At 40.3% G+C, this 25,598-nt stretch overlaps 1 protein-coding gene across 1 annotated transcript in view; it reads left to right on the top strand.

The window, feature by feature from the left end:
• The window catches only part of RORB (RAR related orphan receptor B), an 84,534-nt gene that overhangs the window by 37,592 nt on the left and 21,344 nt on the right, over positions 1 to 25,598 (top strand). The window contains exons 4-7 of the mRNA XM_018052768.1: positions 2,019 to 2,420; positions 17,852 to 17,973; positions 19,205 to 19,337; positions 21,900 to 22,007. Coding sequence (XP_017908257.1) covers positions 2,019 to 2,420; positions 17,852 to 17,973; positions 19,205 to 19,337; positions 21,900 to 22,007 — 765 coding nt within the window. The remainder of the gene's footprint in view (positions 1 to 2,018; positions 2,421 to 17,851; positions 17,974 to 19,204; positions 19,338 to 21,899; positions 22,008 to 25,598) is intronic.

A 25,598-nucleotide genomic window follows, 5' to 3' on the forward strand; every position in this document is an offset into this window, starting at 1 on the left:
GCATTGTGTGTGTGCGTGCGTGCGTGCTAAGTGGTGGTTTCAGTCACGTCCGACTCTTTGCGACCCCATGGACTGTAGCCCGCCAGGCTCCTCTGTCTATGGGGATTCTCCAGGCATGAATACTGGAGTGGGTTGCCATGCCCTCCTCCACAGGATCTTTGTGACGCAGGGATCAAACCTGTGTCCCCTGTGACTGCTGCATTGTAGGCAGATTCCCCACCACTGAGCCACCAGGGAAGCCCTCTGTCTGTGCGTGTGTTGCTCAGTTGTGTCCAACTCTTTGTGACCACATGGACTGTATAGCCTGCCAGGTTCCTTTGTCCATGGGGATTCTCCAGGCAAGAATACTGGAGTGGGTTGCCAGGTCCTCCTCCAGGGGATCTTTCGAACCCAGGTTTCCCACATTGCAGACAGATTCTTTACTACCTGAGCGACCAGGAAAGCTTACATACATCAATATCCCATGGGCCCAGAGCATGACCCTGAGTCAAAGGGGTGGAGCAGGATGCCTGCACAGAATGAAAGGGCATTGCAAATTTATATGAGAAAGAGAAGGCACACAGGCAAAAAGCATCAGGGTTATTAAAGCAGGCAATCCACTACAATAGCTGTTTCACCTAGTGTGCTTAGTTGCTCAGGCTCCTCTGTTCTTGGGGATTCTCCAGGCAAGAATACTGGAGTAGTTTGCCATGCCACTCCTTAAGGAGAGCTGCCCAACCAGGGATCAGATCCAGGTCTCCTGCACTTCAGGCAGATTCTTTACCATCTGAGCCACTAGGGAAGCCCAAGAATACTGGAGCAGGCATCCCTTCTCCAGGGATCTTCCCAACCCAGGAATCGAACTGGGGTCTCCTGCATTGCAGGCAGATTCTTTACCAGCTGAGCTACCAGGGAAGCCCGTTTCACCTAGAGTGCATAGAAATCTAAAGCAAGGAGGTTTTGAAAGAGGTTTGAAAGATACTACAATTGCAGCAGTATTTACAATAGCCAGGACATGGAAGCAACCTAAATTTCCATCAACAAACGGATAAAGATGTGGTACATGTATACAATGGAATATTATTCAGCCATGAAAAGGAACTAAATTGTGCCATTTGTAGAGACAGGGATGGACTAGGGACTATCATACAGAGTGAAGTCAGTCAGAAAGAAAAAAAGTAAATGGTACATATGTACAATGGAATATTACTCAGCTATGAAAAGGAACTAAATTGTGCCATTTGTAGAGGCAGGGATGGACTAGGGACTGTCATACAGAGTGAAGTCAGTCAGAAAGAAAAAAAAGCAAATGGTACATATATACAATGGAATATTACTCAGCTATGAAAAGGAACTAAATTGTGCCATTTGTAGAGACAGGAATGGACCTAGGGACTGTCATACAGAGTGAAGTCAGTCAGAAAGAAAAAAAGCAAATATTGTGTAATAACGCTCCTATGTAGAAAAATGATACAGATGTACTTACTGGCAAAGCAGAAATAGAGACTCAGATGTAGAGAAGTGAAGGCAAATGATGTTACTTAAAATTGTGTTTCTCACCCTGTTCTACATCTTGGTCTTACCCAACCTGCTATTTAGACAATAGTGAAATAATAGGGTCTTAGCTGACATTCCAGAAATCCTAACACTTAGGAGGGAAGTTAATGATGAGTGTTGGCTGACATTTGAATAGATACTATGTGGTAGTTTGAGATTTTTGTGAATTTTATTTTCCCCACAAGTAACAAAGAACAAGGAAATGTGCCTTCTAACTTCACGGCAATGAGAAATACATCTGTGAGTATTTAAATTTCTTCCTAGCTTAGACTTAGTTCTCACTATGCACATAAACCATTACAGAAATCCCTGAATATAGCCTTTCAGCAAACATGGAGTGCAAACCAATGGACTCAGGGGCTATGGGACTTGGACTTTGTGCATTTTGTGTTGAGGAGACAGTCATCGTGAGCTCTTGAACTCCCAGTAGTTAATGAGAGAGATAACCACAAGTGCCGTTTTCTACTTTTGTCTCCCGCCAGCTGTGAAGTTTGGGAGGATGTCCAAGAAGCAAAGAGACAGCCTGTATGCTGAGGTGCAGAAGCACCAGCAGCGGCTGCAGGAGCAGCGGCAGCAGCAGAGTGGGGAGGCGGAAGCCCTCGCCAGGGTGTATGGCAGCAGCATCAGCAACGGCCTCAACAACCTGAACAATGAGGCCAGCGGCACATATGCCAATGGACATGTCATTGACCTGCCCAAGTCTGAGGGTTATTACAACGTGGATTCCGGCCAGCCGTCCCCCGATCAGTCAGGACTTGACATGACTGGAATCAAGCAGATAAAGCAAGAACCTATCTATGACCTCACATCCGTACCCAACCTGTTTACCTATAGCTCTTTCAACAACGGGCAGTTAGCACCAGGGATAACAATGAGCGAAATTGGTAAGTGGAAATCTTCCAGAACATTTTTGGAAATTCTACTTTGAAGTGGCCTTGGTCCTGTTTCGTAAGATCATTTTCTTAGGTCTAAGGTGACTTACTTGCTTTCATGACTTCTAATGTGAAAACTAATTGATTTTAAAATATAGTCTAACAACTGTCATTGTTCCCAAGGCCCATAAAAGTTTATTTCAAGCAAAGGAAGAAAGAAGGAATTATAAATAGATGCTATCTGTAAAGAACAGATGCTATCTGTTGGATTTGGGTTCATCACTGAAGGAAAAATGTTATTGGTATAAACAAAATTTCAGCAAGTGTTCAAAGTAATGCTATTAAAAGTGAAATAGCTAAGGGATATAGAAGCAGTATGTAGAAGAAAGTGAATGAACAGGGCTCCAACTCTCTAAGATAACTGGGGACAAATGTCAGTTTCCTTCTGTGTAGAGGCAGAAGGATAGACCCGAAGACCTCTAAGCCTCTTGTAAATCTCAATTCAAGAATTTTACATTGGAATAAAGTCTGAATTACTGGCAATAAAAAGAGTACAGTCCACCTTGGATCTGGAATGTAAATAGGATGTGAAAAACTTGGTGGAATCCAAATAAAGTCTAGAGTTCAGTGAAAAAAAAAAAAAGACTGTAGTTACAGAAGAGCAACAGATAAGCTCCACTAAGCAGGAAGAGTCCCAGGCACAGCTGCCTGAGCAACACTACCCTCTTGCTTCGGCGGTGTCCTTGCTAAGGAGTGGTGTTCAAGAGCGCATCTGTCTAGGTGCTCTATCTTCTCTCCTCACAACTCTTTTACCCTATTAAGCTTAAGAGTCTGTTAAATGTCTAGTCAGTTGATTTATTCAGTAATTGCCATAAAAATATGGATGTAGGTTTAACACATTACCCTCCTGGGTGACAGAGCTGCCTGTTAACAGTGTCCCGGAGGAACTCACAGGCAGTGGCTGTAGCAGGCTTCTTTGCAGTATTCAGTGAACAGGGGAAAGCAGTGTGGAGCTCAGAAGTCTGAGGCCTCCTCAGATCTCTCCCTATGAGGTAGCAGAAAAGAGTGGTTAAGAACCAGGCCACTTGCAGACTTCCTTGGTGATCTAGTTATTAAGACTCTGCTCTTCCACTGCAAGGGAACTTCCACTGCAGGTTCAATCCCTGGTTGGGGAACTAAGGTCTCACCTGGCATTGCCAAAAAATAGGTACTAGGCCACTTGAATTCAAATCCTGGATCTGTGGCCTATTATCTGAGCTGGAAAGCAAGTTTCGCAATTCCAGTTTGCTTATTCTATTTGTTTCTCAAAAAGTACTAGCTCATAGATCTCACCATGGTTGTAAGAATTCCACGAGTTCATACATGTAAAACAGAGCCACATTTGGCACTCAGTAAGCACTCAGTAGCTCTGAGCTGTTTCCACTTATCCACCACGTGTTCAGTCACCTTCTCTGTCTAAACAGTGAGTAGGAGCGCAAAGCCTACGAGTGTTTTAAATAAAGTTGATGTGAACACATAACGAAGGACATGCCATATGTATCTTGGCTACTTCTCCCATCTGGCTGAGGAAGACGTGGTGTGACACAGTTACAAAACCTGGAACGTTATTTCTCTCTCTCAGCAATTAAGCCTGTGGCAGGGAGCAAAGAAGTGGTCGACAAAGCCCTTGTAGCAACATCCACAGCTGAAGGACGTAGAAAACTGCCCATCAGCGCTGATAACAAAAATATTCATTAGATTTCTCTCTTCAACAGGGACCATGTCACAGGCACTTCACACACTTAATTTTCACAAGCATCTTATAAGATAGGTAAAACTATTATTCCCATTTTACTGATGAGGAAACAGAGGCTCAGAGATGTCTCGTGACCTGCCCATATCCTTTGATTACTAAAGGATAGCGCCAACTTCCATCCCAGGCTATCTGATTCTGGAGTTCTTGTGCTTATCCATTACCCTACTATTTGCTCTGGGCTTAATGTCCACAAACTGCACTGTCAGTCAATAGAGGACAATCGGTTTAAGTAAAGTCACTCAGTCTTTCCAAGAGGACATGTTAAAAGGAAAAGGAACTAGGCACCATTTTTTGCTTTTATCCTACTTAATATCTGAGTGCCTGAGTTTGCTACTGATTTGGAACACATGTTTAAAACATACGGAAGCAGAAACAATTGTTGGGCAGTCTTCTGTTCCATACAGAAAAAGGAAAGACTTCTAAGAATTCAAAAATCTTCGTGATTTAATTTCTAAATCACAGTTTCTTTGCGATTTAGAATCAGTAGGAGGTATTATAGGAAGGGAACTGCAGCCAGAAACATGAAGTTCAGGTAACTCTACCTAGGTCATTTTCCTTCTGTCCTGAACTAGAGAATCTTGAAATCCATCCAGATTTTCTACACAGACATTGACCCCAAAACAAACTAGCATTTATTTTTCTCATTTCCAGATACTATTAGTCTTTACAGATCTCTAGATCTGCGGTAAAATTTGGAGGTTTCTTCCATCAGACTTTTAGGGATGCAATTACATTGTCCTCGGAGAGCTCTCAAATTTAGCTGGCTCCTGAGCCTAAGCACTGCCTTGGTTCCCATTTCGTTAAAACGGCACCGCCATCTAGTGGACACAAACTCCTCTGCGCGTCGGATGGAGATCCCTACCGGAGCCACAACAGTGTGATGCGCAGTGTTTCCCTGCACCACCTAAAAGACTGCCATTCATTTCACTAAAGCACCATAACCGTCTCTGTGGGCAGGAGGGCACCAGTGATGCACAGTAGTTAAGAACTTCGGTTCTACAGTCGGACTGCCTGAGTTCAAAACCTGGCTGCGGCTTTTCCTTCAGTCAGTTTACCTAAGCTGAGTCTCAGTTGCAAACGTGATGCAAGAATAGCCCCAACCTGGGCATGTGGATCAAATCAGTTAATATTTGAAAATCCTTAGAACAGTATCTGTCCTGCATAAGCCTTATCATCATCATTGTTATTATCAATGATAATTTATATCATAAATGTATTCATCTCCTTATTACCTAATAACATTCCTAGTCATTACCAGTTATGTAATTACCTTTTATTGAGCACCTACATGGTGCCAAGCAATATTTAATGCTTATAACAACCCTCTTATGCCTGCTATATAAGTATTTGTATATCCATTTTGCAGGTGAAAACATTGAGTCTCAAAAGTTACAAAACTTATTAAAAGCAGAGTAAGCCAGTGAACCCAGGTCGGAGTAACAGCAAAACCCTCTCTTAACTACGTTTCCTCCCATCAGACAAAGGGAGCCCCTCACTAGCTAAGCAAAAGGCAAAAGGCAGCTGCAAATTAATAATTAGGCATCAGGTTTACCTGGTTTTAGCAGGAATTTTATCTCAAGCTGGCATGGTGCATGTGTTTATCTTTACAAATAAGATTTTGCAGCGGTTGGTGGCAGGGAGAGGAAGCTTTCTAGAGGCAGACTGGCAAACAAACTGAGAAAGAAAGTGAGAGGCTGTGTGTTAGCTCCCTCACCACAGCCTTCAGATGAGGTGAAAGATTCTGCAGGACTAATACTCTTAATGAAAACTCATTTAAGCTCAAAGATGATTGACAGTGTATCTATGAGATACCAGACAGCAAGACAATTCACACAGCCAATCAATGTGCTTTTAAAAACGGGGAGGGGAATCCATCAAATTAGCTTCAGTGCTAATGGTATAGACTGCCTTTTACATATATCGTCTGAGTTTGCTGTTCAGTAATTTTCTCTCCAGATGGACAATGAAATGCGAATTCATTGATCCCTGCTATATAATCTTAACTGTAGATTTACTTTCCTATTCCTTTTGTGTTCTATTTATGAAACCTGGAATTTTAAACATCAAAAGATAGAAATAAACCTCCTTTTAGCAAATTCTTCTATTCAGAAGCTGTGTATTAATAGAGAAGTTTACCAAAAGGGATTGGCCTAAAGGTGCTCTAATCCCTGTGATGTACTACTTTTTTTTATCAAAGCTAAATAGACACATGGAAGATATTTCTAGTGCTGTTTTATTGGGGAAAATTCTATAAAACTTGATCGTGTTTCAGTTGTTCTTTCCTAAGAACACCAAGCAAGTGCTACCGTCATAAGGCAGCATTTTCGATGGCATAGGCTTTTTGAGGTAAATATTTTATAACTGCTTAACTCTATTATGCCTATTCAACTGCTCATTCAGAAATGGTACAGAGAATAGAGTTTAACTCCAGCTATGTATTTTCTATGTCTTCTAGTGGCACCTGTATCAAACGCACATAGGCATTCCACTTAGGAGCAAGTGCCTAATAAGTCTTTAAAAATGAATAAAAGTAGACTAAATCAGTGAGGAAAACCATTCAAGCAGGTCAGGGAAATGGAAATCCAGTGTCTTGAGTTCTTCCTTTTTGCCTTGGCGGAAGACATCTTGTGAACTTCCATTGTTATCTGACACTCCTGTCACCCTCACCTGAACACAGGTCCTATGCAGGCAGTTTAGGAAATCCTGGCTCCACATGCTAGCCACGTGAACTTGTTCAAAATTATTCAGCTCTCTGGAGCTCAGTCTCTTCATTTGAAAAATAAGGCCGATGGACTAAATGATTTTGAAGGATAATGGTTCTCCCACTTCCTGGTGGACACTCTGGGCCTATGCACTAATATCCCCTTTGTTACAGCTGCTTCCCAAGGAGAAGGGTACAGTAGTGGAGAGGAAAGGACTTATAGGCAACTAAGCAATCCTGAATGATGTCTGTGGTGGGAGTTTCCATAGGAAGTTTCCATGGGTAAAATGGTCCTGTCAACTATACAGTTAATAACCATAGTCACATCAGAAGTGTGCACCAGCCTCTTCTCTTCACTCATGCTCTTGGGGGAAAAAAAAAAGTCAACATCGAGGACAACCAGGAGCTACCCAAGGAGAGGGTGGTGACCAATCCCAAACCATCCCAAGTTTATGTACAATCAAAGTAAAGAGTAAGCTTTTGTATGGGTACAGCTTCAGGGTCAATCCACCTGTCCCTCCTGGCCCACTTCAACCTGATCACCTCCCTGGCTCCCTCTTGAAAGAAAAAGGGGGACAAATGATTAAGATATGTTCTTAGTTGAGCTGCAGGCCTACCCAGGTGACCTTGGTTACTTGAGAGGGATTTACTTGACATCTTTGAGTAGCGAACTATCCATGCACTACATCCCAAGAAGCCGCTTATTTCCAGAATCCCGTCTTCTATCTCAAAAAGAAAAAAAAAGAAATTTCATGAGTGTGGGGGCTGGGCTATGCAGCTCAATTTGTCACATTTCTGGGATCTCTGCCATGGTCACAACTGTATTAAGTGGCCAATGGTCATGAGTTATTTTAGACCATCCCAGGACAAAGGACACTGTAATTCTTTCCTGTGCGCATGCTCCGTCGCTTCAGTCGCGTCCGACTCTGCGACCTCATGGGCTATAGCCCGCATGGCTCCTCTGCCCACGGGATTATCCCAGCAAGAGCACTGGAATGGGTTGCCATTTCCTCCTCCTTCTTTGGCAGGTGGATTGTTTTTACTACTGAACCACGTGGGGAGCCCGTAGTTCTTTCCTAGGTTTTTATTCAAATCCATATCTTTTCTCAGTTCAGTTCAGTTCAGTCGCTCAGTCGTGTCCGACTCTTTGCGACCCCATGAATCGCAGCACGCCAGGCCTCCCTGTCCATCACCAACACTCGGAGTTCACTCAGACTCACGTCCATCGAGTCAGTGATGCCATCCAGCCATCTCATCCTCTAGATATCCTTAAACAATCTGAAAAAAATCTCCAAAGTCATCTAGTAATGTGTTATAGTCATTCACCTATCATGCTCAGTGCAATGATTCATATATATGTGTGTATATATATATATAATATATGCTCAGTGAGTGCAATGATTCATATATATGTGTATATATATGTATATATATATAAATGATCTACATCATAAGCAATACATACCTATATGCTCAACTGAAGTGCTTATAAGCCTGTGCATCCACTCACAGCACGTGTATGCGCGTTGGCCGTGACATGCTCACATCTCTGTCAGTACAGCTTTCCTTGCATGCTAGCATTCACTACATTAGGTAAATCATCTTTTCTGTTTTGAGTTGAAATTGTATAAAACTGACCTTCCTCAGGAGACTTCTCCTGGAGATACTAGTTTGGAATTAATTTTTGACTCAGGACATCCTAAGAAGACTTTAAAATCCACCAATCAAAAAAAAAAAAAAAAAAAACAACTATTGGGAAGCTATGGGAAAACCAATTCCATTTTCTACACTCAACTTCAAAAGCCATAATAGACATAAACTATTCTGCAATAAGGAAGAGGAAAGGAGATTTCATGAGGTTCTGCTGCTGACTTATTGAAAGATAGAGTGTTTATGCTTATAAGACAGCCTCTGAAACAGCCCCACTGTTGACTAGTACTTCCCAGCATTGCAAGCTTGACACTGACTCTCAGAAATAGCTCTGAATCGCTCTTCCACTGATTGGGGTGAATAGGTCCTGCTTTGGCCACATTTTCAAATACCCATTTTGGGAAGAACTGGCAGGGGTTAAAATACCACATAAGCTATGGTACACAGAAATGTCAACTGATGGGTAGGAGTTGTTGGAGCTTGATACACTTTGGTTTTCATTACCATAGTACACAACCGACTTAACAGGCTCGCTCCCAACCAGTACAGGATTTATTTCTGTGATGTTTACAAATGTGGGGAAGCCTGTTGAAAATGTTTCTAGCTGGAAAGACTTTTATTTTAGACGTAAGCTATAGATAAGGATATGTGACAATATACCCTTGCTACTGAGAAAAAGAAATTTACTTTTTAAATCTGAGCCCTGTTTATGCAGACTATTGTGGAACTGCTATTTGGTTTTCAGACACGTTTGTTCTAGGAACATTTGGTGCCAGACTATTTAGAAAATACTTACTTTAAAACATTAGTCAATGAATGAAATGTATTATTTAAGCAATCAAGTGACTTTTTAAAATTTAGATTAAATGTTTGAAAATGTAATAATTGCCTCCAAAGATGTCTTCTGATTTAGTTATTCCTAAAGGTCAAAATTATATTGGCTACATTTCCAAAAGGGGGATAAGGTTGGGGAGGGATTGCTTCTGTTTAAATTAACGGTCAATCCATATGTCAGCAAAATCCAAATAGTAAAAGTCAATCCTAATGATGGCCCTGGGCAATTTTCATAATTAGGTTTCCATCATCTGTGACCTGCTGAGTGTCCTTTGGGTGACATGGAGAGGGAGTACACTTTCTAAAAGAGAGTGGTAAAGATTTTCATGGGCTCAGGATTATGTTGTTTTTGCTTGTTCTGCTGCTGCTGCTGCTGCTAAGTCAGTTCAGTAGTGTCCGACTGGCTCCCCCATCCCTGGGATTCTCCAGGCAAGAACACTGGAGTGGGTTGCCATTTCCTTCTCCAATGCATGAAAGTGAAAAGTGAAAGTGAAGTCGCTCAGTCATGTCTGACTCTTAGCAACCCCATGGACTGCAGTCTACCAAGCTCCTCTGTCCATGGGATTTTCCAGGCAAGAATACTGGAGTGGGTTGCCATTTCCTTCTCCAATGCATGAAAGTGAAAAGTGAAAGTGAAGTCGCTCAGTCATGTCTGACTCTTAGCGACCCCATGGACTGCAGCCCACCAGGCTCCTCCCTCCATGGGATTTTTCAGGCAAGAGTGCAGGAGTGGGGTGCCATCACCTTCTCCGTCTCTAAAACTAGACATGCACTATTGCAGTGAAACAAAACACTGTGTTCCAAAACAGCTTTCCATTATTAAATTATTAAGAAGTCACCCTTTTAGACAGTTAATTTGTTTTGCTGCTTATGGTCTTTTTTCCCTTTGGATATACTCTGTTTAAATATAAATGCCATATGGATTCTTTCAGTTTTTCTTTCTGCTTTAGTTTCTGTTTTCTTAATTTTAAAATGCTCTCACCTGAGCTTCCTGAAATTTGATAAAATTTTAACCATTTTATTTATTAATCTGTTTATGCAGTCTTTGCCCAGGTATTATTACTTGTAGTATTAATCCAATTTTTCCACTGTTTTTCTCTCTGTGTGTTCATGTTTTATTGAATTGTGTTTTATCACATTTTCATCATTTTTATAGGTAATAACATAATCTTATATTTTCTTAATATATCTTTCTAAAGAACTTTAGAGCATTTTGCTTAAGACCTGCATGAAGTAAAAATCAGTTATGCCATTCTCTGATATAATAATTGGCTGTAGAATTTGTTTGAAAAGGAGACCAGAAGCTTTCCTAATTCACTGGTAAGAGAGCGATGAGTGTTTGGACCTTGAAACTGAACCAACACATGAATTATGGGTTATTTATGGCTCCAAATTCTTCTTCAAAAAATTTAAAGAACTTGAAATATGTGCTGAAAATCTTTCCTTCCTCCTATTGAGGTTATGGATCACTACTAGATGGCTGTTTTAAGCTTTAATATTGATGTTTCTATGCTGGTAGCACATTTCTACTTAGTCCCTCAAAATAATCTCTAAATAGAGATTAGAAAAATCAGAAAGGCCTTAAAAGTAACCTTGTCCTCTCTGACACTGTCGTCTGTTACACCCTAACCAGTAGACTTGTTCTATTTAATGACAGAAAGCTTATAAAACTGGGAGTCTATTGTCAAAAAGACAAAATGCACACTTGGTTAAATGTTCCACCTTTAAACCAATTGTTCTAATATATTAGAGTTACTGCCTCAGCGTGTGGGTTCTGAGGAGTCTTGATATTCTGAAAATCTAATGCAGGCACTTAAAACTTGCCTTGAGCAAGTCCGTGGAGATATCCTGGCATTAATTCAAAGCGAATCCCCTAAGAATTCCACTTCCACACTAGTAGTATAAACTAAACAGGGAATTGAGCAGTTCTCTAGATCCTTAAGGCAAGTGATAAATTAAAAATTCATTAATCATTTCGATTGAGGCTGATATATAGTATTTTAAGAAGAATACTTCCAAGTTTTTTTTTTTTTTTCGTTTAATTCCTTATGGAGAAGAATGAATAGGGGCTATAGTTCACAAAGAAGAAACCATCCTTTCTCATGAGAAAAAAAAAAGGAGGAAGAGAAAGAATTAGGAAGTTCAGATGCAACTCCCTCTAGTACTAAATATAGCTTTGAGCCTCAGCTTTCTCGCCTTGATACAGTTGGGCCACGGGTGCTCTTGGTAATAACACCGAAAGCAGCAGTTTTTAAAGATATACTCAACTTTCCCTGCTCCCAGGATGTGGGATTCTAATGAAACCACCCGTGCAATCCGTGTCTGAGACACTGTAGCCTTTGGAGCACACCATTTGCTGAAATGTCGAGTGAGAGCTAAAATAAGCCCCTTTGGTGGAAAAAACCCGCTGAGTGGTTGAAATCAGAGATGCAGAAGGTCACTTGCTATTTTAGTAGCTGCAAGCTGGTCCTCATTTTATGATATTGCAGTTATAAACAAGAAATTGTCACCTTACTTGTCAGTTTACTTACTTCTCACCAAAATAAGCAGATGTAGCCTTTTTTCTACATAGTACTAGGTAATTTAAATTACTTCTTTCCAAACTTTGCTTTACTATATGGATTAATACATAATAAAAGTTATTTTTCATATATTTCTTTAAACATTACTTCAAATATTGTTTTATACTGTCTGATATGATAAAACTTTTAAATCCATTGACCTGTGTGTCTCATGTCCATCCCAACCATTTGTAAATACCTTCAGGAGGGACTTTTTTCATACTTCTTTGATTTATTCCACAGATCACAATGAAGATTGACTGGGATTGGGGTAGGGGAGGGAAACTTTACAGTTTCAGAGACAGATAGGTGACCCAACTAACTTCTGGAATTATTTAGATACAGTCCTTTTGGAAATAGAGGAAGGAAGTTAGTTCCAGATCCAGTGTTCTATAATTTTTGCACACCCTATTGAGAATTACTATCAATTTTATTCCAGTTTCCCCTTCAAAAACTTACTTTCTCTCTTCTTTTTGCTCATAAGTGGATCTAAGATTACTCCTAAAGCTTCTAGGGAAGTGTAGCAAATTTAACAGTATTTTTCATCAAAAAATTATAAAATACATTTGCCTGCATCAGTTATTTCTTAAATCTCTTTATTAAGGTAATAATTGACATACAAAAATCTGTTCATATTTAATGCATACAATTTAATTAGTTTGGAGGTTAATATACACCCATGAAACTATCACCACAATCTATGCCATAAACATATCTCTGTATCCATTATTTTAAAATTTATAGGATTATTCTTTCATTTGAAATATTGTCTTTTGTATCTTGTAAAGATACTTAACACGTGAAGTTACAAATTCTATTAATTGGTTTTCAGTCTTGGGTTCTAATAAGCCTTCCTTCAAGGAAAGTGTAACAGTAAAAGTCTAAAAATAAAACAGGAATTTTATGGGGAAAAAAAAAAAGAGATGAGAGAGTAAATGAGAGCAAGATTTTTTTTTTTAATTAGCAAAGAAAAAATGAGAAAGGTGGACTTACTATTAATTTGTAATTATACACCCAGTTTTTCCTTGCCAGCATCAATATTTACTTTTCTCACTTCCTAATTGGAAAGGAATGACTTGGACTGAACATATGAAATTGTTTTTCTCATTCCTTGATATCATTTTATTAACTATCAAAGCAGCCCACGTACTCTTAGTGAAATGGACAAACCTTTGTCTCATTGACATAAACCAAATCTTAACTACTGAGAAGATGGAGTTGCATTTTCAGATCCACTTAAGAAATCTCTAGCCTCATCCCTGGTCTCAGGGAGAGGAGAGTATAGTCCAGGGGCATCATCTCTGAAGGTGGTAGAATTTCCTATTATTCAGTCATTGGGGCCATACATCTGTGGACCCAATATCCCAGCATAGTGTGAGCCGACTCCTTTCTCAGCATGTGCGGTCTGCAACCCAAGCTGGTTAAAGGATCTGACCAAACCTGGGCTTTGAGAAGCAACTGCAGTCCAAGTCAGGGAAATGGATGAAGGATGTGTGATTGCCCAGAAAGATTCCGCATCCCCTGCTCGTTTACTTCAGTCTCTTTGTCTGGACTTTCTCACGTGGTTGGTCCCTTGAGATCATACTGTTTACTCTTACCTTTTCTATTTTTCCAGGCAAGGACTCTTGAAAGTTCCTTTGGCGTCCAACAGGAACTTTGCATACTGTATTCATTGTCTCTTCCTTTGTCCCCTCTTTTTAAATCCTTCTCCCCATTTCACAACAGCAGACTCTCAGTCCAAACAAACCATCTCCTCTGATGGTCATGCATCTTTCTAATGGACTGAATGAGTCTTCTGGCCTTGCTCCCTAGGCACCAAGTCTAGCTTTACTTGTGTGGTTTATACAGACCTCACCCACCCCCTGCTGAGCCTTGAGAGGGTCAATCTGGCTTTTGCACAGGGCTCACCTTTGATCTGCAGACCCGAGGAAGGAAGTGGAAAAGGACTGCTCCTGCTCCTGCTGCTACTGTGTCTTGGCCTTTATTGATACAGGTCTTATGTCAGAAAGAGATCTGCCTTGTATTTCTCACCATGAGGGTACGGGAAATAAACACTCATGTTTACTGTTTGACTTCAAAGCTGTCGTGAGTGCTAATGCTTTAAGATCATCCAACAAAGGGTCAGTCTTAGCTTACTAAAATCCTTTGTCAAATAAAGCAGAAAACGAGGGGATGAATGGATAGATGGATATTTTCAACATTATCTTTACTAACTAAACATTGGCTGAGTACCTACTGTAATGTTCTCTCTCTCTCTCATGCGCACGTGCACACACACACACACACACACACACTCCCCTTGCTGATCCTGTGCATCCTTCTTCAGAACTGTCCTAAATTTAGCCCCTCCACTCTTTCTCTGTCATTCTCGCCTTGTCCAGAAACCCGTCACATTGCCTGTATTTTTCACAACAGCCTGATTAATCTCACTCACTCCATAGTGCCGTCTCATCTGCTTTGCCGTGGCCAGGATAACCCTTTAAAAACAGAAGACCGACCGTGTCACTCTCCTGCCTCACAGCTTCCACTAACTCTGAATTGCTACAAGATAAAATTCGAACCCTTTGGCCTGGCTTACTCAGCTGCTCCATCTCCAGTCACAGTGTCCATCTCTAGTCTCTTTTTCCCTTCTTTTCATCTCTTCATGCACTCTACACTGCCAACAATATAGATGTTTTGCTGGGAAAGACAGAGCTGATTTCAAAACACCATTTGTTACCTTTGTGAAAATGGGTCTAAAGTCACTCACTCTTTCTGAACCTCACTTTTTTCCTCAATCAAAGGGAAATTGTTTGTAAAAGGTAAAGATTGTAAAGATGTAAAGTATAATGTCAGCAGTTATCCAGCTCAGAGCTAGTTTTCTCTCTGTGCCTTTCCATCATCCCTTCTACCTCAGGTCTGTCTCTCTCTTTATGTGACAAGCTCCTGTTCAGACCCAGGTCAACAGGCATCTTCTCTATGGAAGTTTTTCTGCCTTCCTCAGACTAAGTTAGACATTTTCTTCTTTGGGCTCCCACAATAACTCATGGTATTTTTTATATCACGATATGACAAGATATTATTATAAGATCCTTTACAAAAAAAGAATGTCATTTTTTACACTCTGTATCTTAGCCAGGCATGTAATACTGCCTCAAAAACCATGTGTGAGCATGTGAATGAATATATGAAAGCACTATGTTGGGTTCTGCAGTCCAGTTCTTGAAGAATTTATAATCTGGAAGTGTGTAAAAACATCCACTCAAATAAGCACAATGTGAGCCTGACCGGAAGTAAGGCCTGGTTGAGTGAGAATTAAGTGTCATGGCAGTTAGCTATCCTACCTGAGGACACAAGCCATTCCTATTTGAGCTGAGTCCTAAAGCATCCATGTGGAGTTCACTTTCCATTTTGCTTAATCTGTCCATGTGTTTATTATGTTCACTTCTCTCATATCCCGTAGAAGCCTAAATTTTGGTGGCAGAGAGCTAGAGAATTCTTAACCTTTGGCCAAGAATTCTCAGGAAATGTTGTAAAAGAACAGATAAAAAGTTTTTCACAGTGCAATTTTGAGTGCAATTGTAATTTTGCTTATAAACCCTGAAGCCTGTAAATTACTGACAAATCGTATATCTTTGAAAATGAAAACAGGCTACACCGAGAAGATAAAGGTTTGAAAACTATAGAGCCATAAAAATCTTATGTTTTCATTATATACCTACTGAGGAATAGATATGTTTTTTTTAAGAGTCTTAGTAATTAGACTGCCCAAGTGAAATTGAAAAATGATGAACCATGACATGCCAATCTATTTTAATATGATGTATAGAATATTTCCTGCCCTGTTTTACAACATAGGAGGATGTTCAATAAAATTTTGAATATAGGATTTTTTTAAAGAAAGGATCTTTATAATATGATAAGCAATGAAAATCTAGAAATGCTCAATGCTGAATCCAATAGAGCATAACAATAATCATAAGTTAGAATTTTGTAGCATCTTCTATATCCATCAGCTTATGGTTCTGACTGAACAACTCTAATAAATATTGAAATATCTTCCTTCAGTAGCACTGATTCCAAAATTAAATATCTCTGTTTTGTCTCCATTGTATGGTCAGATTGCTTCCCTGATGAAAAACTATGTAGAATGTCCCAATAATGACAATTGTGGCTACCATTTATTCAGTGTATATAATGTGCCAGGCAATGGCTATATGAGATTTTTTATTTGGAAGGTTCATTAGAAACTTAAGCTTACCTTTTTAATTCTCTACATTAGTAAAACTCAATTTATTTCATGCCATATAAATCAGAAGCTTAGCGAGGTAAAAAAAAAAAAAAAGGTACCTAAGTACTGCTTTGAGACTTCTGCAGAAGAAATGAAATATAGCTACTTAAAAAGACAGAAATTGCATTTAAAATGGCACAGCCTGCAAGACAAGAGAAACTCCACTTCCATAGGAGCCAAGAGCAGTTGCTAGGAAGAAAAGTCGCTCATCTTCATTTTACTCATATCCCACTTACAGAATTCCTAAGTACTCTGATTTCCCAAGGGATTCCCTGGTGGCTCAGATGGTAAAGAATCCACCTGCAAGGCAGGAGACCCGGGTTTGATCCCTGGGTCAGGAAGACCTCCTGGAGAAGGAAATGGCTATCCATTCCTGTATTCTTGCCTGGAGAATTCTGTGGACAGAGGAGCCTAGTGGGCTACAATCCATGGGGTCACAAAGAGTTAGACAGAACTGAGTGACTAACATACTTTGGTTTCTCAAGATGTCACCTTCATGTGTTCAAATAGCAGAAGGGATTATGAGGGGACCTTCTTCCAGCTCCATCCAACTTCAGGAACTCACTGCAGGTTGTTAGATAGAACTCTTGTGTCTGGTGCTGTGACTCAACTTTCATACCTTGAAACTCAAAATGATCACTATTTAAGATACAATGCCATATATAACTCATTTGGACTAAATGCCCCAGCAAGATTGATTGTGTTTATTTCTATGTTTTTATGAATAAAACTATTTTCTCTTTTTTAACTTTTTCAGAAAAAAAACTTTATCTTATGAAAAATTTGAAAGAATATAAAGATACTAATGACCTAACTTCAAAATTATCACCTCATGAGTCAATATTATTTCATCTCCCTCTCCTATTATTTATGGAAGATATCTACATGATTCCAAAGTCAAATCCACAAAATTAATACTATTGGAGAAATCGGACTTCTATCCTTGCCCACTCCCTATTTTCTTCTCTTTGCTCTATAGAAAACTATGTTTTTAGATTATTGTTAAATCCTCCCTTTTTAAAATATAAGCAAAACATTTATATTTCAACTTCTCCTTTCTGAGATAAACACTGGTGATCTAGTGATTTTCAAAATATTTTAAAGTATTTGGAACTTAAACCAATTGTTACAGTATAGCAAATGTCACAAGACTGCTAGCAGACTTTCAGGCCAAAAAGCAAGAAACATGGTAATTTGTATCTATTTCAAAAATAAATACTTATTTGAACACTATAACTTTAAGACCCCAGTTTTGTGACCAAAAAGAGGAGGAGAAGGCAGTTAATTTTTATTAAAAGCATGATATTTGGGGGGGGGGAGCAATAAAGAGTTTGTCTGGAGATGTGTAAATAGATAGTAGTGCTAAAGATACGCTCATATAAGTGGAGTATCTTCAAAATGCATTCCTTCAGGAAACACATTAAGAGCAGGTTTCCTTCAGCAGCTCCTGCTGCTGCGGCTTCTTCAGTCGTGTCCGACTCTTCCCGACCCCATGGACTGCAGCCTACCAGGCTGCTCCATCCATGGAATTTTCCATGCAAGAGTACTGGAGTGGGGTGCCATTGCCTTCTCTGTCCTTCAGCAGAGTGGGATTTTATTCACAAACCCTCAAAGTGATCTTCTTTCTCATAGATCGAATTGCACAGAACATCATTAAGTCCCATTTGGAGACATGTCAGTATACCATGGAGGAGCTACACCAGCTGGCATGGCAGACCCACACCTATGAAGAGATTAAAGCGTATCAAAGCAAGGTATTCTGGGAAACTAAAGGGTTTTCTGTGACTTCTCTGACTTTTTCAGCCTCAGCCCTATTGACGTTTCAGACTGGACAGTTCTTTGCTGTAAGGACTGCCCTGCACACTGTAGGGATCATCTTTGGTCTCTACCTACTAGCTGCCAGTAGCACGCCCTCCCACGTAGTTGCGACAACCAGAACGTGTCCAGATATTGCCAAATCTGGAGGCAAAACTGCTCTGATTGAAAACCAGTGCCCTACTCAAGTGACAGAGGAGACTGGGCCCACATTGGATGATGTTAGGACATCTCTTGGTGGCTTCCTTGGTCCAGGCAAGGAACGAGAGCAGTTGAAAATCATAGCAGTAATATTTGCAAACTTACTCTAGAAAAATATGAAACAACACATTCTGAATGTTTTCTTCTTGCCCTACATGTTAAAAAATGACCAGAGGAAAAAGGAAGAACTCATCCCACATTATTATAATTGGGATGTTGTTTTTATTATAATTATTATTATTTTGATTATTTTGTGTACATTAGAGAAGGTTTTAAGAGAAGGAATTTGTTGTTGTTGTTTTGACTTACATTATTTACAAGACTGAGATCCACAATCACAAAATCTACCAGTAAATTAACTTTTAGTAAAATTTATAAATATATCTTTATCTAAATATATGACTATAACATACTGATTTTTCTCCAGTGGAACAATTAAATGTTACCATTTTTATATGAATAAGGAGACAAAAGCATAGGTATTATTACAGTCAATAAAAAAAACAGAATTAACGTACTTGGATTTCCAAAGAAAATAACCCAAGGATCAAAAGACATTTCCGGATTCTGTTTTACTTAAGAGAGTAATTTGATCTGATGTCTTTTCCATTGAAATTCTTTTTGTACCCAAAAGCAGTCTCCATAAGTTCTGGGAGAAGAACACAACATAAAATATTGCAAATGTTTCAGTCGGATACACATTGAAAAAACCTGTAAATATCGATCTTTATGTACTATTGCAATATTTCCATTATTTTAGCTTCAGTACTTTGATAATTGTGGTGTATCAAGGTTCAAATAAATCAGAACAACATCTTAGAAAATATCGCCTCTCTTCTAAAGGGGGGTGAATTCCCACCATGAACCCCCAAGTGACAGGTAAGCGCCGGTTAGAGCAACCTTGAGTATTTCACTGAGTCTTCAAGTTGTTCTTGGCTCCATGTACATTCTGTGTTTTCTCTCTTGAAGTCCAGGGAAGCACTGTGGCAGCAATGTGCCATCCAGATAACTCACGCCATCCAGTATGTGGTAGAGTTTGCAAAGCGAATAACAGGCTTCATGGAACTCTGTCAAAATGATCAAATCCTACTTCTTAAGTCAGGTAAGCAAGAAGATTCATTGCTGGGCGGAAGGGGGTCTATTTTAGACCAGGATGTGGTCCACCCTTAGCTGAGGTTGGTTCTAGAAAATCCTCCATCTGCTATGTAGCTCATTTTTACCACCCACACTGTCAACCAACTCCCAAAGGAAACACTCAGTAATAAAAATGCCCTGATACTCATTCAGCTCGCCTTTGAAGTCAAATACAATTTTGCTTATTGAAAGTGGAGCTATTAATTGCGGAGGTTGAGATACCCAGCTTGACAGGCAGTGCAAGTAATTAGCGTGTCAAGGTGGCTGAATTGCTGAGCTGGCTCTAAAATGTACTACTTGCCTTCTGTTGAGGGGCTGGAATCCAGGCTGGCTGAGCTCTGCCTCTGTGGTCATTTCCAATCATTTTAATGAGGATAGCCTGCAGCAAGAATATACTGTGAGAAACTCACTCTACTCTAATCTTTGCTCCCCCTTCTCTCCCACATACTCCCTGACACACGCACAGTCACTTAGGAAGCACCTCAAGAAACTGCACGGGGTTCACTTTGCAGCTGCCATTACCCAAGCAGGAAAACTACTTACTTGTCTTTCTCGGCCCCCTTTGAAAATAGAAAATAAGAACCACTCTGGTGTTTGCACAAAGGGCTACAGCAAATAACAATAACATAATTTTATATATGTAATAGCGCACATATACATGTTTATGTTTACCTATGACTTCTTTTAATCTCATGTGCTCAATACAGTTTCCATCTTATAAATGAGGAGGCAAAGATTCGAAGAACTGAAGGGCTGTGTTCAATACCACATAGCCAGTACCTGGCAAAGCTGGCTTTTGAACTTGAGTCAGATAAAATAATTATTCTAAGTTATTGCTGCTTCTTTACCAAATGATTAAAAAGGAGGTGCAAATCTTGACTCAAAGGTGAACTTGATGTATTTGTTGCTGGATTAAAAATCACCCTAAAACTTAGTTCAAACAACAATAATAATTCATTTTGCTCCCAAAGCTGATCTGAGCAGTTCTCAGCGAGAGATGGCTTGTCTCTGCTTCCTGTGGTGTTCACCAAGGCAACCTGACTGAGGGCAGGAGGACCCACTTTCACGCTGGCTCATGCACAGGGCTGGCAGTTTGTGCCAACAAGTTGACAGCTCAGAGTTCAGTCAAGGCTTCAGGCTGAAGGGCCTCAGTTCCTATCCATGTGAGCCCCTCCACAGACTGCTTGGACTTTCTCACAGCATGGTTGCTGGGTTTCAAAAGTTAGCATTTCAACAGAGCAAGACAGACGTAGCTTCCAAAGTCTCAGAGTGTTATTTCCACCTGACTAATAAGTCAAGGCCGTGATGAAATCCACTTTGGTTTAAGGGTAGGAGACACGGAATGTCAGTAAAGTGCCTTCCATATTGTAGATACTGAATAAGTGGTTCCTATTATCACTTTAGTCAGAAAAGTATTATGTCCATTAATATTTGTGAATTCCCAATGCGTAAGCCCCTATGCTAAGGTGACATATGAGAGAAAGCCGAGAAATCAGCAGAACAAAGAAATAAGATACCAGATTAAGAAAGGCACCAGGGATACCTCGGGGCACCACACGGGTATAGAACGTGTGTGTGTGTGACGTTCTCATGCAAATGTGTGACTTCTGACTGTGGATGTCACCTTCCAACCCACTGGGGGGCAAAAGCCCCATGCAGTCGTTCCTCGGGATGTCAGTAAGTATTCAGAGGGACAAGCAGAAGTAGTGAACTAACTCATTTAATAAAGATTTATTAAGCGTCTACTATGTGCCAGAGACTCTTCCAGGTTCTGAAGATATAACAGTGAGTAAAATAGGCCACAATTGCCTATGGCTACAGACAAGGGCCCTGCCACTGCTGGTCTACCAGAAAATTCAGAAATGTTAGGCCCATCAGGGTTGAACAGGCTACTTCTTGATGGGATTTCAATAAACCTTCAATAAACTATCTGTGAATGTTGATTATAGCTCCCTGGAGTGGATAATGCTCAGTATTTTGCCAAGACTTGTTTGACCTCTTTAAGAAACCCTTGTGTCAAAGGCATGAATACACAAACGATGCCCCAGAAAACATCCTGAAGGTGTCCTTAAGTCATCATATGCAGAAATATAAACAGACTGTGTTAAAAACTGAAGTAGCGTGCAAGTTTTCCCAATACCAAAACTTCTACAAAAAGTTAACAGATTGGAGTTGCCTGCCACAAAGCTTCTTTCTGGGCCGCTTATCATCACCTGTGAATTTGAAACTAACTTTAATACTGGTCAAAAATGGGCGGGAGGAGGGCAGAATGCTTGCTTCCAAAGAAAACAGTGTTGCCCTCCATTTTAGTCACCTTTAAAGTATGTTTTAGCTTTCATTCCTCACATATGCATCAAGAGCTTTATTTCTAACATAGTTCTTTTTTACTTGGGAAGGAATCTTGAGGTGTTTCTGAATGTGTATGTCTATGAGTCTGTGTGTATTTTAAAGTTTTTTGATGTTTCCTGACCTACATGCAGTAGTAAGGTCTTTATTATTGTGTATATATACATAACTTTTTTTCTCATAGGTTGCTTGGAAGTGGTTTTAGTGAGAATGTGTCGTGCCTTCAACCCATTAAACAACACTGTTCTGTTTGAAGGAAAATATGGAGGAATGCAGATGTTCAAGGCCTTAGGTGAGTTCAGTTTTATTAGCTACCATCAGTTTTATTAGCTACCATCAGTTTCTCCACTTAGATTATAACTGGTAAAAGAAATGTCCTGATTCTCTAATGAGAACTAGTATCTCATTATTCAATAAGGGTTGTAATAGGTGAGCCTCCAATGTTTCATCTAACTCCTCTGATCTTACAACTGTGCCTCCAAATATCAAAAGAAGGAAGGAAACATATTCTTTGCAGCCAAAGATGGAGAAGCTCTATACAGTCAACAAAAACAAGACCAAGAGCTGACTGTGGCTCAGATCATGAACTCCTTATTACCAAATTCAGACTCAAATTGAAGAAAGTAGGGAAAACTGCTAGACCATTCAGGTATGACCTAAATCAAATCCCTTGTGATTATACAGTGGAAGTGAGAAATAGATTTAAGGGTCTAGATCTGATAGATAGAGTGCCTGATGAACTATGGAATGAGGTTCGTGACATTGTACAGGAGACAGGGATCAAGACCATCCCCATGGAAAAGAAATGCAAAAAAGCAAAATGGCTGTCTGGAGAGGCCTTACAAATAGCTGTGAAAAGAAGAGAGGCGAAAAGCAAAGGAGAAAAGGAAAGATATAAGCATCTGAATGGAGAGTTCCAAAGAATAGCAAGAAGAGATAAGAAGGCCTTCTTCAGCGATCAATGCAAAGAAATAGAGGAAAAGAACAGAATGGGAAAGACTAGAGATCTCTTCAAGAAAATTAGAGATACCAAGGGAACATTTCATGCAAAGATGGGCTCGATAAAGGACAGAAATGGTATGGACCTAACAGAAGCAGAAGATATTAAGAAGAGGTGGCAAGAATACACGGAAGAACTGTACAAAAAAGATCTTCATGACCCAGATAATCATGATGATGTGATCACTCATCTAGAGCCAGACATCCTGGAATGTGAAGTCAAGTGGGCCTTAGGAAGCATCACTACGAACAAAGCTAGTGAAGGTGATGGAATTCCAGTTGAGCTGTTTCAAATCCTGAAAGATGATGCTGTGAAAGTGTTGCACTCAATATGCCAGCAAATTTGGAAAACTCAGCAGTGGCCACAGGATTGGAAAAGGTCAGTTTTCATTCCAATTCCAAAGAAAGGCAATGCAAAAGAATGCTCAAGCTACCGCACAATTGCACTCATCTCACATGCTAGTAAAGTAATGCTCAAAATTCTCCAAGCCAGGCTTCAGCAATACGTGAACCACGAACTCCCTGATGTTCAAGCTGGTTTTAGAAAAGGCAGAGGAACCAAAGATCAAATTGCCAACATCCGCTGGATCATGGAAAAAGCAAGAGAGTTCCAGAAAAACATCTATTTCTGCTTTATTGACTATGCCAAAGCCTTTGACTGTGTGGGTCACAATAAACTGTGGAAAATTCTGAAAGAGATGGGAATACCAGACCACCTGACCTGCCTCTTGAGAAACCTATATGCAGGTCAGGAAGCAACAGTTAGAACCGAACATGGAACAACAGACTGGTTCCAAATAGGAAAAGGAGTACGTCAAGGCTGTATATTGTCACCCTGGTTATTTAACTTATATGCAGAGTACATCATGAGAAACGCTGGGTTGGAAGAAACACAAGCTGGAATCAAGATCGCCGGGAGAAATATCAATAACCTCAGATATGCAGATGACACCACCCTTATGGCAGAAAGTGAAGAGGAGCTAAAAAGCCTCTTGATGAAAGTGAAAGAGGAGAGTGAAAAAGTTGGCTTAAAGTTCAACATTCAGAAAACGAAGATCACGGCATCTGGTCCCATCACTTCATGGCAAATAGATGAGGAAACAGTGTCAGACTTTATTTTTCTGGGCTCCAAAATCACTGCAGATGTTGACTGCAGCTATGAAATTAAAGGACGCTTACTCCTTGGAAGAAAAGTTATGACCAACCTAGATAGCATATTCAAAAGCAGAGACATTACTTTGCCGACTAAGGTCCATCTACTCAAGGCTATGGTTTTTCCTGTGGTCATGTATGGATGTGAGAGTTGGACTGTGAATAAGGCTGAGTGCCAAAGAATTGATGCTTTTGAACTGTGGTGTTGGAGAAGACTCTTGAGAGTCCTTCGGACTGCAAGGAGATCCAACCAGTCCATTCTGAAGGAGATCAGCCCTGGTATTTCTTTGAAAGGAATGATGCTAAAGTTGAAGCTCCAGTACTTTGGCCACCTCATGCAAAGAATTGACTCATTGGAAAGGACTCTGATGCTAGGAGGGACTGGGGGCAGGAGGAGAAGGGGATCACCAAGGATGAGATGGCTGGATGGCATCACGGACTCGATGGACGTGAGTCTGAGTGAACTCCGGGAGATGGTAATGGACAAGGGAGGCCTGGCGTGCTGCGATTCATGGGGTCGCAGAGTCGGACAGGATTGAGCGAGTGAACTGAACTGAACTGAACTAGGCCCTCTTGATACCAACCATGTTTCATTCAGAAGTCAATGAAAACTGATTCTAAAGACCTGGGATGCATTTTAAGCACTCTTTATAGGATCAGGTTTTCTTTTACTTTCTAGCTTACTGCTTCACAAAGTTTATTGTATAGACCACTGGTGGTCCATGGGTGATCTCTTAAGTTTCTTATGCAAGTTTATAATCATGAACTAAGATGTTTACAGGAGGAACTCTTTCACTTGTTTTGCAGCCAGAGTCATGGGTTCTCCCTGTTAATTCATGAAGTTCTGAGAGCACAAACAGCATGTGTGCCAACTAGCCCTAAATGATCCCCAGACCATTCTTGTGGGAGGGCAGGATAGAGTCAGTCTCTGGAAGTGTGTCATTCACTTCCAGTCATCAGTGTACGGGGTGGATAAGAATGTTAGCAAAGATGGACTGATGCCAGGAAAGGTTTTAACTATTGGCAGTGTCATTTGTTCCATATCCTGCCCACAGACATCAAAGAAGGCCACTTCCCTTTCACCTTTTGTGCTGTTAGCTGATATGGTAGCCAACAGCAAGTCCACCAGGGCCGGCAGTGTTTCCCTCCTGTAGCTGATACACATCCATGTCATCTCCAAAGCTAGATTTTCAAGAAAGGAGGAAAAACATTGGCAAGCAACCTGGGTCTATTTCCAGCTTCATAAAATAAACATTTACCAAGGATCAGTGTAGGGATGAAGCATGGTTTTGTGAGGATCCACAATGGCTAAGCACCTGACCTGCAAGTCGTTCATAAAAAGGAATGAATGTTTGCTCCTCAGTCAAATTTCCAGGAAATTACAGGCACTTTATCTCCGTTCTCTTAGTGTGAGGCCCATGGACATCCTACATCACCAGTGACATCCTATAAGTGTCACTAAAAATGACAGCCCTTGGCCCATTATACATAATATTTTAGGTTTTCCATGAATGCTATCTCTGTACTAAAGGATCCTCAGATCGCTAATTTAAAGTTTTTCAGTTGGAACTAATTTCACATTTACAAGATTAGAGTGGGGTTATATAGTCCCAGTTGGGTATTACAATGGGCGCACACTGTCTCTATCTGCCCTTCATTGGTAATTTTGACTTTCATTATCTGGTCAAGACATTGCCCACTTTCCTCACTCACAATCATCACCAAATCACTT

The sequence above is a fragment of the Capra hircus genome, chromosome 8, assembly GCF_001704415.2.
Source record: "Capra hircus breed San Clemente chromosome 8, ASM170441v1, whole genome shotgun sequence".
NCBI classification, from domain to species: domain Eukaryota; kingdom Metazoa; phylum Chordata; class Mammalia; order Artiodactyla; family Bovidae; genus Capra; species Capra hircus.